Source organism: Siphateles boraxobius, unplaced genomic scaffold (genome assembly GCF_051911475.1).
Source record: "Siphateles boraxobius isolate OS27281-9 unplaced genomic scaffold, OSU_SipBor_1 9, whole genome shotgun sequence".
NCBI classification, from domain to species: Eukaryota; Metazoa; Chordata; class Actinopteri; order Cypriniformes; family Leuciscidae; genus Siphateles; species Siphateles boraxobius.
The window spans coordinates 29,933,359-29,948,409 of NW_027509219.1; the positions used below are offsets into that span (position 1 = coordinate 29,933,359).

A 15,051-nucleotide genomic window follows, 5' to 3' on the forward strand; every position below is an offset into this window, starting at 1 on the left:
CTTACTGATAATAGGACCCTTTGGAGTGACTTTATGATTTGTAACTTTGCAGACCTTTTTCATGTTCAAACAGCAACATTACACACTAAAGAAAGTTGAAAATGTAAAAAAGTACAATAGGTCCTGTTTAATTATATTATGTCCTATGTATTTCTTTGAACTATGATAAAACAAAATTCAACTTTGAAAGAAGTTGTGTTCTTATACCATTCTCTCTCTCTTCTCCCATAATTTCCTGTCATATCTCTCAATAAAATTACCAAATAAAAAAGCCTACAAAATGAGCGTTCAAACAATTTATAAAAGCAACAACTATCCATGAGTAAGACTAACATAGTGTTGTGCATCATTACCTTGCTGATATGTCGATATTGGAGATGGCGTAAAAGTACTTGAGCAGGTTGTCTCTTTGTACGTATGTTCCTCCGAGTGCCGGTCTTAGCAGCCGAAGCCGCAGGTTGGTGAAGGTGAAAAAGTCTCGGAGGCCTTTCATACTCTCCATCCGTGTGTATAAGTTGTCCATGTTTTGCAATTTTGTCCCAGCAAATATGGCAAAGCGTTCCCGGACCTCAAACTGCACATTCTTCTCATTCTTGGAACCGACCCAACGAGAGTATTGCTCGGTACATATGACTCTGGTCACGTTAGTTGCCGACAGATCCTGCACTCTCTTTGAAGACATTCCGAAGGTCTCGAAGCAGTCGTCAGCATAGTACTGGTAAGGCTGCCAGGTTCGCCCATAGTTCAGGGACTTGTCCAGCACCATTATTGTGGGCCGCCCGTACTCAAAGGTTATCTGGATGTCATCTGTTAACTCAAGGCTTTTGTTCCAGGATAAGGATATGTTGGCCAGAAGAGGCTCAGGATATCGACTCCATGTTACAGTCTGCCAGTACGTGATGAGTCCAGTTCGCTCACGATCTTTCATCAGCTCTGGAGGATGGGCGAGTTCTTTAGTGGAGGCATCGCATTCATCACTACACAGGTATGGGTTTTCCTACAGACAAAGATAAATAAAAATAAAAGATCAAATAAAGAGTGGTACAAAATGAAGGAAGGATAACTAAATAATAATAAAAAATAAACTAATATTAAAGATTAAAATATAAAATACTGTATAGGCTATATGATTTGTTGCATGTTTTATAGCTATAAACTACCACCGAAAAAAGTTCCCTATAAAGAAAAATCACAGTTTCCACATAAATACACATAAAAAAACTGTTTTCAACATTGATAATAATAAAAGAGGATTCTTGAGCTGCAAATCATTCTATTAGAATAATTTCTGAAGGATCATGTGACACTGAAGACTGGAGTAATGATTCAGATGAATCACAGGAATACATTGCATTTTAAACTATATTAAAATAGAAAATAGTTATTTTAAATTGTTATAATATTTTACAATATTACTGTTTATGCTGTATTTTTGATGAAATAATTTTAACTTTGGTAAACATGAGACACTTCTTTTTTTTTAAAAATAAAATTAATTATTGACCAAAGTGGTCACCATGATAGTGTATATAAATATATATTATTTATACACTAAAATATATAATCATCAATTTTTTTAAAAGGGTTTTTGCATTTTTTATAGCTCATCATATGAAAATTATGTATATAAGATCAACTTCTCTGTATTTAAACAACCTCTTTCCAAGTTCCCAGATGAAATGAATGAATTTAATAATTGATGGATTGATGACTGAACTGACTTCAGCTGAACAATGACACCATTTTCGTTTAGAGCTGCTGTACAGCCGATATAAACTTGGTTTGCATCATTAAATCATTTTACCGTTTATCACTGTAAAGCTGCTTTGAAACAATCTGTATTGTATAAAGTGTTATAAAAATAAAGGTGACTTGACTTCCCATCACTACTGTAATTTCAGGGTTTGAACCTTTGCCCTAGTGACACACCAGGTGTACGGATTAAACCACAGATTGCCATCTGGTCACGCTTGAACCCTTAATTCCCTGGTAAGTAAGCAACATCCATCCCACACAACAAACATTTGAGGAGTTAAAAGTCTCAGCACACACTACAGCCTCTAAAACCGACAGATCGATGTCCAGGGATAGTTATTGTTTTACAGCCGGCACACTTGAACGTTTCTCGGGCCAAGCGTCTTCATGGACCATTAACTTCCATTAAGAAATAATTCAGACTACCTGTCCCAACCATCTGGAGTACCTTAGCACTTTGATCCATAACCAGGGAGCACCTTAGCCTAGCTCATCCCGCTGACTCAATCCTGCCGTCTTTCTCTGTATCATACAAATCCAGTCCAACTGTTGCACCAGGTGGTTCTTAGACTAAATCTCCAGCTATCCTAGCATGAATCACGTCACATCTAAAGAGCAGCGAGGCTCTTAGAGGAAAGTTTGCCCACTGCTTGGCAGCGACAAGAAACTGTGTCAGTAAACAGACAATGCGATCGTTTGGCCTCCCTCCGGTGATCGAACTCTTGTAGACGTGTGGTTGTGTTGGCTAATGTCACTGAAGAATGCATAGAAGAACTTAGAGACAATGACTAATGCTTACTGTGATTACTTAAAGTGAAGTGAGTCGTTTCTGTATCATCAGAACAATTACACAATTTAATAAGAAAAAGAAGATGCTACAATTGTCACAGAATCTGATAACATATGATGTTTTATTAACAAAGTTCGGGAGGAGCACGTTCAGATAATTACCACGAGTGGAGAGCCCTCTACAATCAATGATTAAAATGTGTATATATAGACTCAGCAGTCTCACCTCATTTCATTTACAGTTTAGCAGCGTCCCTCCACCTCCCCTTCTCCACTCTTCTAGTCCTAACCACTTCACATACGGAGGGGATACTCTGGGTTCGAGGGGAGTACTCTGGGTTCGGGGCCGAACTCCGAGCTCGGAGCCCTCCCCCCGGACAGCACGCCAAATACGCATTATACTTTACCCCCTCTAATTGTATGTAAGTGTGAACTCGTGAATAGCCTTAACTTTAGCCGAGTTCGACCTTATGATTTGCATCGCACATCATTCAATAGGAAATCCCGACCTGTCTGTTTGAGTCCCGTTCTATTACACGTTTAATAAATGGTTCAACATCGCCTAGGAGAGCCCACTTTGCACTGAGGATCTGTTTATAGGGGCTGACTGAGAAAGAAAGATGAATGTGTGTTCTTAAAATAAACAGTATGAATCAGGAGATTTTGTTAACAAAAATGGGGAAAATGTTAAATGTTACAAAGTTCATAAGAGCACTCACTTAGTGATAGTATGAAATGTTCTGTGAAGAGCAGATACTACGCTCGTGGTGACTGGACTGTTAGTACCTGGAGAGGTGGCCCTTTTTTTCTGCGCCTGTGAGTTAATTACAATGAAGGCAGCTCCCTCCGGACGTCCAGTCATATAACAGCTGGTGCAGAACAGCTTCAGAGGGATACAGTCGCCTTATTATACCAGCCAGAAAGTGACTTGCACAAGAGTTTCAACTGTCCCAGAGAGTGCCAGAACAGGGCTTTAATATGCAAATATATTATCAAACCATTTTTAGCTTATTTAGTCAACTTAGTAATGTTTCTGAAGTTTAATGGATTTGGATTGCCTCTCAAATGCATTGTAGATCTTATGCTTGGTTTGCACATCACTCCCCATCACTCACATCCTGTGTTTGGTTCATTTACCTGGCTTTGGTCTGTGTTGTGTTCATATTTCAGTAAAACAGCACCAGAGCTCATTTGGAAGCAGTCCGAAACCACCAGAAAATATCTCGGTACGCTTGTTTGATGCGAACCAGAGTTGGGATGGCAGCGTTCACACTTATTCTAATGGCCCGCACTAACAGAGCAATTACACCAGAGTTCGTTTTAATCTAACCAAACCTGCCAAGTGTGAACACACCCTGAGAGAAATGTATTTTAATTTTGCGAAATTATGTTTTTATTTATGCAGTCAAGAGTTTTTTTTTTAACCAATACAAAAATATGCATGCTGTTTTTGAAACAATTGAACAATTAAATACGAGGAATGCAAATTACTACATGGTGATTTGAAGAATCCCTAAGACCTGAGGCGGCACGAAAACAGGCAGATGGGGGATTATTGCTTGTGGACACATGGGGACAAACTCAGTCCCCTTTGGGAGTACAGGATGGGGGAGGATGCGCTTTGGATTCATTGAAAATTCATGAGAAATGACAAAAACGAAGCAGCTACAGGATTTTTCTGTGACAAACAGACAACTCATTGTCTAACTGTGATGTTTTCCAGACGTGATGTTTTCCAGAAGTGATTAGAGAAAAAATCTGGACCGAATGTTTATGTTTTCCCATGGTGCATTGCGAGACAGTGCAGTTACTCTACCTGCTATATTTAGTCTTGGCTCTTAATGTGTTTCTAAAACAGGCCAATAGGATTAATCCTCATATGGCTGTACGACTGAAGAGAGTAGTTTCATTCAAAGAGTATGTGTGAGGATGATGCACAATATAGGCTTTGAACGAGCATGAACGCAAACATAAATCACACCATCACAGTGTATGTTCAGATGTTTACCGTATGCAGCAATGGGTCATCTTTCTGCTTAGCTAAGCTGAGATCTTTCCTCCCTCCCCATCCTTTATACTCTCTCCCTCATTAGCTAGCGCTATATACAATGAGAGCTTCCAGCAGTCGCTAACATCATGCAAGAGAAGGAAAGAAAAAAAGCAAGGCGCTGAGTAAAAATGCAACGGCATCTCCTGTGGGCGCTGAGTGACTGAAATTTCCTCTAAATCTTTAATGAGCCGGAAAGCATCTCCAAAGAAAGTGAAGTTGCCAAATCTAGAGGGCTTACGTGGATCAATTAACTCGCTTTCAATGTGAAGGAAAAAAAATAACGCTGATTGTAAACACAGTTTCAACTGGCTTAACAGAGTGCCAGACTCACTATATCAAATATATGTATTGTATGCCTTGTCAAATTCAAATAAACCAACTAGGAATCTGAGTCTGTAGAATTCTGCCGTAAAATAAATTAATTCTCCAGAATTCATGATATATTTCAGCAAAAAATAAATGATATACTGTAGGCCTCCCCATATATTTTACTTTACTCTATATATGACATCCTGTATATTTTCTTTGATGCTATTGTGTAAAATATTCTCTTTTGGTTTAATATTATGGTATGAATATATGACTTTTTTTTAAATAGAATATATTATTAATATTACTTTTTTATTTTCTACATAAATCTACCTAAAATTTTGTATATTGTATTTCATGCTATTATATCATATTATGTGCTATGGTTAATATTCTATTAGTTTTATTTTTATTTAATCTAGGCGGATTTTTTTTAATCATTTTTTTTCTTGTTATATAAAAGTACTTTAATTTATTTATGCTATTTTTTTTATTATTGTAGCCTATACATACAGAAATTAAACAAATCGAAAGAAAATAATTAAAAAATGTTTTATTTGTTTGTGTATCTTTATTTATAGGCTACATGGAAAAATTATAGCATATAATATTATATAATAACATGAACTAAAATATAACAGAAGTCAGGTAGGCCTATATAAAAAAGGAAAATAAATAAATAATCTAGATTAGATAGATAGACATACAGACAGAGATAGATAGATAGATAGATAGATAGATAGATAGATAGATAGATAGATAGATAGATAGATAGATAGATAGATAGATAGATAGATAGATAGATAGATAGATAGATAGATAGATAGATAGAAAAATATTACAGTAGCAAATGATTCACTCTACAACTGCTGAGAGTCACAGGCGAGACACTTCCTGTCAAGGACGCCTCACACTACATTGAATCCCTGGAGTTGTAACGGTAAACAAGTGTGGATCAATTCTCTTTAACACTGCTGCTTTAAAACACACTGTGACTGCAGGCACTGGAGTTATTCTCACATGGAGCAAGTTTGATCTTGTGAATGCCAGAAGGTCTCCTCAGTCTAAAAGTGCGTGGCCCCTCAGCCCTCCCTCCCTCTCTCTCTCGCTCAACATCTGAATGCAGAGCAGGCTGATCAGTGGATGAACAGTCAGCTTTTATCGATCTGAGAAGAAAGTGCTGACAGGGAAGGACATGACTACACTCTTCTCCTAAAACTCATCTCAAGTTTCTTCTGCTCAGTAAGCCGTCTCAGGTCGACATGGAAAAATATTCCGTAATCAGTATGCACGATTTATACGCCCTTGTGTCGGGTTATTGTATGAATAGTAGATGAGGACAGAAAGTTTTATGTGGTGCAATGTATTAAAATGGGAAACTTACAGAAATTGTGGCCAAATGTGTTTTTTGGGAAATATTAACAGTGAATATCTGGTGTAGATTACATCTGTTCTGAAGGTTTATTTATGTTATTGTGTATGTGTGTGTGTGTGTGTGTGTGTGTGTGTGTGTGTGTGTGTGTGTGTGTGTGTGTGTGTGTGTGTGTGTGTGTGTGTGTGTGTGTGTGTGTGTGTGTGTGTGTGTGTGTGTGTGTGTGTGTGTGTGTGTGTGTGAAAGAAATGTCATATGTGCTCGCCAAGGCTGCATTTATTTGTTAAAAAATACAGTAAAAACTTTTATTACTGTTTATTACTATTTAAATAAATTAACCATTTATTACTGTTTTCTATTTTGAAATATTTAAGAATGCAATTATACTCCTGTGATGCAAAGCAATATTCAGCATCATTACTCATCATTACAGCATCGTTCTAATGATTTGGTGCTCAAGTAATAGTTCTTATTCACATTTTTATTTTTCTGGGAATCACTGGCATCATCATGTGTTTCAAAGTTCCGAGATTATCCCATTAAAATATAAGTGAATATTTAACCACAAATATTCAATTTCACTGAATTTTTGAGGAATTCTTTTAATTTGAGTAATTTAGACTTTGCTATGATTAAACTAGAGAGAAAACCCAGTCTGAAGGTCGAGGGTTGCTCACAGGTATCTCTCCAGCTGGAACGACCCAGGCAGCAGGGTGAACTGGTGAGAAACCCGGCCATTTTTTACAGCCTAATTGCAGGTTACTGCCAAAGAACCGCAAACTTAAAACAATTATGTTTCTTTTTCAACTGAGTTTGAAAACCTGAGTTTGATCTGTTTTTCCTACATTTTACTTTTGACAAATTAAATCCATCACTACAAATAAAAGACTCATGTAATAAATTTGATTCTAGAAAAATCGATTTGGCTACTGAATTCCTACTCTCTTCACAGTCCAGCTACCCACCCGTTGTCAATGTGTGAGCCAAATGGTATATGGTGAGAGAATGATGTCATAGAATGAGCAATGTCTGATTACCCCCCCCCCCCCCCTCCCCTCCCCCCACCCCCCAACGGCATCCTGTCTTTTATCCGCACACTCTAAATGTGTGAATTAGCACCCCGTCAGAAGCAGCTCTCTGTCTCCGGGCCCCATGCGTAGTGTCAGTCCAGCTGGACAAATCCTCTATCCGATTATTTTGCAATCAAGCGTCTGGCTAAATTCCCAAAGCATCTCTGATGGAGATTAACTTTGCCTACACTCATACTTTACCAACCTGACAGAGGGCCTTCAATTCACCCCTCAAAACACTGATTGTAAATTAATAATATTTTCATGGTTGTGACTGCCCTAATCTCAAGTATGTCGCAGAGTAACCCAGAATGTCGATCGGTCACCAGATGTGCCCTGGAAAGACGCAGATTGTTTGCGCCCTCACGCTCGGTGCTAAACCTGAGTTGATTTACACAGATAATCCTGCGGTGGCTGCTGTCTCGTGCTCCACTGAAAATACACCGAAAAACAGCTGTGTAGGCACATTTACACATCCATTTGGGCTTTGTTGACTCTCTGAACAAACACATTGTTAACGGCCACATGTTGCAGATTACTGTATAATCTGTGTGAAGACATATCAGGGTTACTTGAAGAAGTTTTAGTATTCTTGTGTCAGATCTTACTGTAATCTTTCTTATTTATTTTTTACTTTCTTTTATCCTTTGTTTCCAAAAATAAACAGAGCCAAACTATTTTTATGTCTGATTACTTGCCTTCTTAAAGCAACAGTCCACCCAAAAATGAAAATCCTGTCATTTACTCACCCTAATGTCCTTCCAAACCTGTATGACTTACTTTCTTCTGCTGAACACAAAAGAAGATATTTTGAAGACAGTTGGTGGAAACTATTTCGGTTCCCATTCATTTCCATTGTATGGTCAAAACATATAATTGTAGTCAATGGGAACCAAAGCTGTTTTTGTTTTCAGTATTCTTTAGAAAACCTTCTATTGTCTTCACAGGTTTGGAATGACATCAGGGTGAGTATAATATCCCTTTAACCGGTTTTGATAATCAAACCCATATCCTCAATATGCATTGGCAGTTAATCACAATAATAAAATTATTACAAAGGCATGTACTGTATGTATATGCTAGGATGTATTTTCTTTTGATTTTTGTTTTGATTGCTATGAAACTACTAAAGTTACACTGAAATTGCATCAAACTTAGACTATCATAAATAAACATGATTGGAAACTATATTTGCATGCAAACACAAGCTGTTCCAGTACACCAGATGTAACTGACAAAGCGGCAGAGCCAAAAGTGATCCAGTCCAAACTCACCAGAGTGCAGAACCTTTCCGGTGGGTTCCCACATGTGATATCGGGAGGCTCCACTCGAATCTGCATGTACTCCTTCATGGACGTTGCTTTGGGCTGGCAAGCGTAATATTCCCATGTTGGTCCATCGTCTGTGCTGACCAGCGACTTACAGATATCGTACTGGCCGAGAGTCAGGATAATGCACTGTAAGAGCAGGAGCGCCTGTGAGAGCATGGCACTGGATGGGTCCATGGGCATGAAAGAAAGGCAAGGAGTATCAGCATGGAAATTATTTAGATTGTGAATTTTCCAAAATCCATCATGGTGGCGGTTTCTTGCAAAATGGCAATGTCTGTTCCTCCGTGGACACCTGTGCGAATCTGTAAAATGTGTAATAATCAAATCTGTTGTGACATTCTCAAAATTCAAACTTCAGTTTCTATACGTGGCAACTGACTTCCTGTTCAGGGGTGGATGTCACTTCAGTTCAGAGACATAAAAAGCATTTAGTGGATTGTGTGCAATCAGAAGATGTCTGGTGTCAGAGTCCAATCTGAGATTCAAGTGTGATGAGATTAGCTGTTTCATTTCTGATGGTTTGCCTAGGAAAAAGGAAAAAAAATGAATTAAAAAAACTATGCTACAGTTACAAAAAAAACTGTTATTTATGCAGTAAAATTTTAAAATACAATGCATGCATTTGCATTAGAGTTTATGGAGATAATAAATATTTTACAAGGCAATATTTATATTTTATGATAATATTTTTATATCAAAAAGGTATTAAATGCCTTGTTTTCTTAATTAAATGTTACATTACTAAAGTTTGATTTTGGTATCATGTGTTTCTCTGATGGTGTTTTATCTTATTGGACTGGTCACAGTTGATTGAGATGTTGGTTATGAATAATTTAAAGTCATCATGGCCTTATTTTGTGTTTATTAGAAAATTTTTCAGAAACAACCCGATTTTAATAACCCATCTAGGTTGGTATATTGACATTATATTATTTAATTGTATATTCAATCAGGAACTGTAAAGTAAACTGACAGCATTACGAATAAAACATCGTCACTATTTGTACGATAAAATTATGGCAACCACAGTTATAGCAGAACAGTTTTTCTACCCCGAATTTATTTAGATTTTTTTTATACCGTTGCAGAACTTTCAAAGCTGTGCTTCGAGAACCTGTCACTCCATGTGCCCGTCTTTTTTAACTTTTACACTTTAACATTGCAATTGAAATCTTTTTAAATAATTGAAACACTTAAGTAGGTCATCTGAATAGGACATGGTGCAAAAGAATGCGAATTAATCAATTTTATTATGACGTGACAAGAAATGCGCGCGAATATTAAACAAATGTATTGTATTTATCTAAATATAATACGTATAAATCAAGGAAATTAGAAATGTGAATAACTAACTAAAGAAATAAATATATTATCAAATGTTTTTACACCAGAAAATATGAGCAAACAAGTTTAGTTAAAAGCACTTAAAAAACATCAGGGATTTGTAATAGACCGTAAACTATTTTTCTAGAGCTAAAGTTACTTGAATTCATCAAAGAACATCCCCTGAAAAGCCGACCATAATCTGAGCGCTTTTAAAAGATTCAGCATGTTCAATTGCCAAAATATTTAAGACTAAATAAGTAACACACTTGAGTAAACTTACCCTGGCTCCAGATATCAGCACCATTACTGTACCCAGGTGAATTTCTTCTGTATAAACTCTCACTCTCAGTCAGTTCCCTACCATATCACTTGAGATGGATGAGAAACACATGCACACGTTACTCCTCTCCGTAGATCACAGCAAACGCTTTCCCCTTCGTGCTTTCTTCGGCTGCCGCGTAGTTTGTCGGAAAGCATGATAGATGCCCTACATCCAGACTGCTCCGACGCGAATCATGTATTGCATGAAAACGTGCATTTAAAGTTTGTCTTCCTGTCCTTGCCTTCTTTGCTGTATCTGTCCTGTGCCCTCAAGGACAGACTTCAGAGTAGCTACTACACATCCCATTCCCATTCCCATCCCCGCTCCTGCTCCATTCACTCTGCCTAATCTACTCTAGCCTATCTATTTGCGCATCGCAATATCTGACTTTCATTAGTCTTTTGCAAACCTCGATGCATATACTTTTGGCCACTGCAAGCTGCCTGCCTTGTCTAGCCTAACTAGTGTGAAACAGAAGTTTATCTATGGGCTTGAAGAGCTGAACCGTCCCAGCAGCAGATGAGGCAGTCCGCCCCGCTTAAAGAGACAGATCAGAGGCTGAGGATTCCACATCTCCTCCTCACAAGTCATACAGACAGAAACCTTAAATATACAATAGCTTCGGTCAAATTGTAATAGGTATAATGCAGTAAAACTGTGGTAGCTTGTATGTATGTAGGCTATGTATGCATGCATGTAGCCTGTGTCTGTCTGTCTGTCTGTCTGTCTGTCTGAATTAATATAGGGCTGCCCCCTAAAAGTCGACTAACTTTAAGTCAACTAGAAGAGGTTTAGTCGACCAACATGTCATTAGTTGGTTAGTGCACAAAAAAAAAAAAACTCCACAGGAAGTGGCGAGGTCACGTAGTCTGTGATGGACAGTTTGTTAACGGCAGGAAATCCGAACATTCGCCCATCATCCATCGGCCTCAAATAGGCTATGGCTTTCACTTGAAAAATTTAAGTAGTAACAACTTTAACAAGTTTACATGTCCGCTCATGTTTATGTGGAGAGCGTGAGCTGCATGACAGGCGCCGGTGCCATCACTACATTTAAATTAAAATAGGCTAGGCCTACTTCAAAATAATAATTTTTAGTCATACAGATAAGAGTAATGCAAATTATAAAGGGTCTTTTACAGTTCATTTCAGTTTCATTATTGTAAAATAATGAAAACAATCAGGATGCACTTTCTGCCGTCTTCTTCTCATCACAAAATGAATCGAAACTCACAGACATGAGAAATACATCTATGGAAAGCTTGAAATATCTACTTAAATGAACCAATTCAAATGGAAAATAAATATTCTCAGATATGTTATCTGTATGAAATGTGCACATAGGCATCAAGGCGTTTCCACTAGCCTAAAGCTGAAATGACGAGTCAGCATATAGCCTATATTAGTGACTTAATCTCTGTAGCCAAAAACACAGAAAAAATTATCAATCAATTATTATAATGTTTAGACAGTCTCCTTCTTTTTTTTCACGACACACTCATTACGTACGTTTGCTGGTGCAAGCTTTATGAGTGTTTGACCGCTGATTAGGCATGTAGGCTACAATATACAGGCGATTAAGACTTGTTATTATGATTTATGGCTTATTATGCTAATAAACGCGCAGTTAGTCGACTAATCGCTTGGCTACTAGTCGACTAGAAAAATATTTAGTCGAGGGCAGTGATAGGCTAAATAAATAAATAGGCCTAAATAAAGATTCTGAAAGTTTCGTATACTATTAACTTTCTTAACTATGGCATTTTGGCGAAAACAAAATTAAATAATATTTGATTTTATTACTTTAATAAATAGTCTGTGAAAAGAGGGGTTTAATCCTCAGAAAATGTTGAACATCAATCTCAGGAGGCAAACAAAATGTTAAATGAGCTGTTATATTTAAAGTTCTATTTATATGAGGTTTGCTTTTTTGCAATTATACTAAATAATGAAGTTTAAACCCTGACAATAAACATTATAAGTGCAAACAAACAAACAATAAATTCATAAATAAATAGTTTACGAACACGCCAGGATGGGCAACATGATTGCAGGTAAAATGGTTGCACAATTAACCTTACTTAAAAGGTCTTTAGTGCTTTAAAAATGATTTAAGGCTGTTTGTGTCATCTGATGGAGCTGTCCGTGCACGGCATGATACTCTCCCTAAAAAGAGTAAACCGAAGCAATGGATAGAAATAATCATGTTTGTGCTTATAAGCCGAGATATTAGATTAGTTTAAATTGATTTTTAAAAAAAATATATACATATATATATATATATATACTGTATATATTTCCAGCCACTTTGCAAAATTAAGATCCTGTAAATCAAAGAAACTACAAATCCCATCATCCCTTTCAGCACCAGTGACGTCACTCGTGCGCCAGTGTTCTCAGACGGAGAAGTGATGGCGGACGTTATGAATGTTGGCGTGAATTTAGAAGCTTTTTCTCAAGCGATTAATGCCATCCAGGCTCTTCGATCGAGTGTGACCAGGGTGTTCGATTCTCTTAAAGATGGGATGAAGAATAAGGAGACCCTTGAAGGGCGGGAGAAAGTATTTATAACGGAATTCCAAGATAATTTACAGTCAGTGAATCGCGATTTAAAGTGAGTTGTTTGTTGTATGACAGAATTCACTAACCCTGTTCACTAGCCCTTGTAACGGTATAAACACAGTATATGCTTATTGTAATAAACCATGGTAACTAAACTTGGTGGTTTACTACTCAGTACATTGCTGTCAGCATGAAAAGCAAGTAATCAGAGTATAGTCATCCATTCCACAATGTTTCCATTATTATTTTGCTGTTGTAACAATTATTGTAGTAACTGATTGGGCGGTAACTATGGTTACCGTGACATCTTTTTAATTATGGTTCCTGAAGTCAAAACAGCTAGGAACAATAATTAATTAAAAAGGTGTCATCGTTAGAAAAACATTCTCTCTCTCTCTCTCTCTCTCTCTCTCTCTCTCTCTCTCTGTATATATATATATATGTATAAATATATATACACACACACATATATTGTATATGCACACACAGAAACTCACACACATATAGATGTATACACACATTCAAAGTATATGAGTGGAGTGTGACATTGGTTTGTTTCTGTATGTGCAAGTGTAAAAATATCAACCATAACAGACTATGACTGTTGCTTCTGCAGTGAATTGGAGCGTCTCAGCACTTTGGTTGGCAGGCCGTCAGAGAGTCACCCCTTACACAACAGTGGACTGCTCAGTTTAGACCCCGTACAGGACAAAACCCCTCTGTACAGCCAGCTGCTCCAGGCTTACAAATGGTCCAATAAAGTAAGTTGTCAGCATTTTGTTAATTCACGTAGCATTATTGTCTTTATATGCAACCTGTACAATAAGCTGCTTTATAATGTGAATGTAATCATGGCTAAATGGATGGCTTTAATATGGAGCCCCTAAAGGGTCATGGTGGTGGAAAAATAACAAGTCAATGCTTTTACATTCTCTCAAATCCACAGAGAAACTTTGCGTTCACTCGCAAAAACCTTTTGAGCTCTTTGTGAGCGAATGCAAAGTTCCTCGGCGTAAAGCAAAACATTTGCGAGAGAACGCAAAAGCATTGGCAAATAATTTTTCTTCCATCTCATATTTTTTACCTTTACCATGTCCCTTTAGGGGCTCCGTACTTTAAAGGTTTTTCATACGAGACAAAAAATTAGGGATGCACAATATATCGGCCACAATATCATCATCGGTCGATCAACATCATTTTTAATGTTATCATTATCGGCCCAATAAGAAAATTTGGCCCATATATTAAAGCCGATAAATAATGGGTTATTTCCTTCAGCTGAGATACTTCAGATGCGCTCTTCGCCATGATGGGTTTGAATTGCTTTAAATATGATTGGAATCCCCTCAAAAAGGAAAATACAGTTAAGTGCAACATGTGCTGCACACATAAAATTATAATGAAAACATCATTATAATTGTGTGCTTGGGACATGGCTTTTAATGGTGAGACTTTTGTTTTTGTAACCAGGCTCTTAAAAATTATATAAAAATTTGGATTTAGATTGATCGGCCATATATATTAGTTATCGCTTTCTAATATAAATGATTATCGGTATCGGGCAAATTTTTCATATCGGTGCATCCATACAAAAAATAAAGATCCCTCTACCAAAAGATATAGACCTTAGTACTGTATGCTAACAACGGTGCATAGTTTCTTTAGTTTCTGCTCAGTGGTGTTGTAGCTGTATGTAATATAATATAAGAAAAATTATATGAATCCTTTTATTTACTGTAAACTGGAGGCTCTGGTCAGAGCCCTCTCTCATTTTGGCTCAGTACTTGTGGAAGTCACATTGGTTTTGTCTTCATGTATCTTTAAAAAGTTGCTTCACATCTGTTAATGAATTCCCAGCGAACATGAATGCAAGGCTTTTACATCATCATGGGCGTCAGACTCGGCTGAGACGTGGAATTATATATCATCTTGTGTCTAATAATACTATAATCAAGAGGAAGCAGGTCTACAGTTTGATGATCTAATTCACAGCCCATCAATGAGACGCATTATAGCTTGTAGCTGTGATTTGCTTCATGTGAGTAGTTCCAAATGTAAAAAAGTGTCTGAAGTCCGTCTGCTTAATTTGACAGAAAATAGAGTTGGTTTACTTCTTGCCTAGTAAATCTTCTTTTGTTCCTGTCCTGAAAAGGCTGTAAAATTAT

General features: G+C 37.2%; 2 protein-coding genes across 4 annotated transcripts in view; one reads left to right on the forward strand and one right to left on the reverse strand.

The window, feature by feature from the left end:
- ntng2a (netrin g2a) overlaps window positions 1–10,870 on the reverse strand; it is a 63,988-nt gene extending 53,118 nt beyond the window's left edge. For 2 of the 3 annotated variants that reach the window (XM_077222665.1, XM_077222667.1), the window contains exons 1-3: window positions 10,283–10,811; window positions 8,620–9,200; window positions 354–997 (exon numbers count right to left, since the gene is read on the reverse strand). In XM_077222665.1, the coding sequence (XP_077078780.1) occupies window positions 354–997; window positions 8,620–8,856 (881 nt within the window). In that variant the 5' untranslated portion in view covers window positions 8,857–9,200; window positions 10,283–10,811. Of the gene's footprint in view, window positions 1–353; window positions 998–8,619; window positions 9,201–10,282 lie in introns of all 3 variants that reach the window. The other variant, XM_077222666.1, reaches the window with a different exon arrangement.
- A 1,844-nt stretch (window positions 10,871–12,714) lies between these two features.
- med27 (mediator complex subunit 27) overlaps window positions 12,715–15,051 on the forward strand; it is a 64,679-nt gene continuing 62,342 nt past the window's right edge. The window contains exons 1-2 of the mRNA XM_077222673.1: window positions 12,715–12,938; window positions 13,503–13,647. Coding sequence (XP_077078788.1) covers window positions 12,736–12,938; window positions 13,503–13,647 — 348 coding nt within the window. The 5' untranslated portion in view covers window positions 12,715–12,735. The remainder of the gene's footprint in view (window positions 12,939–13,502; window positions 13,648–15,051) is intronic.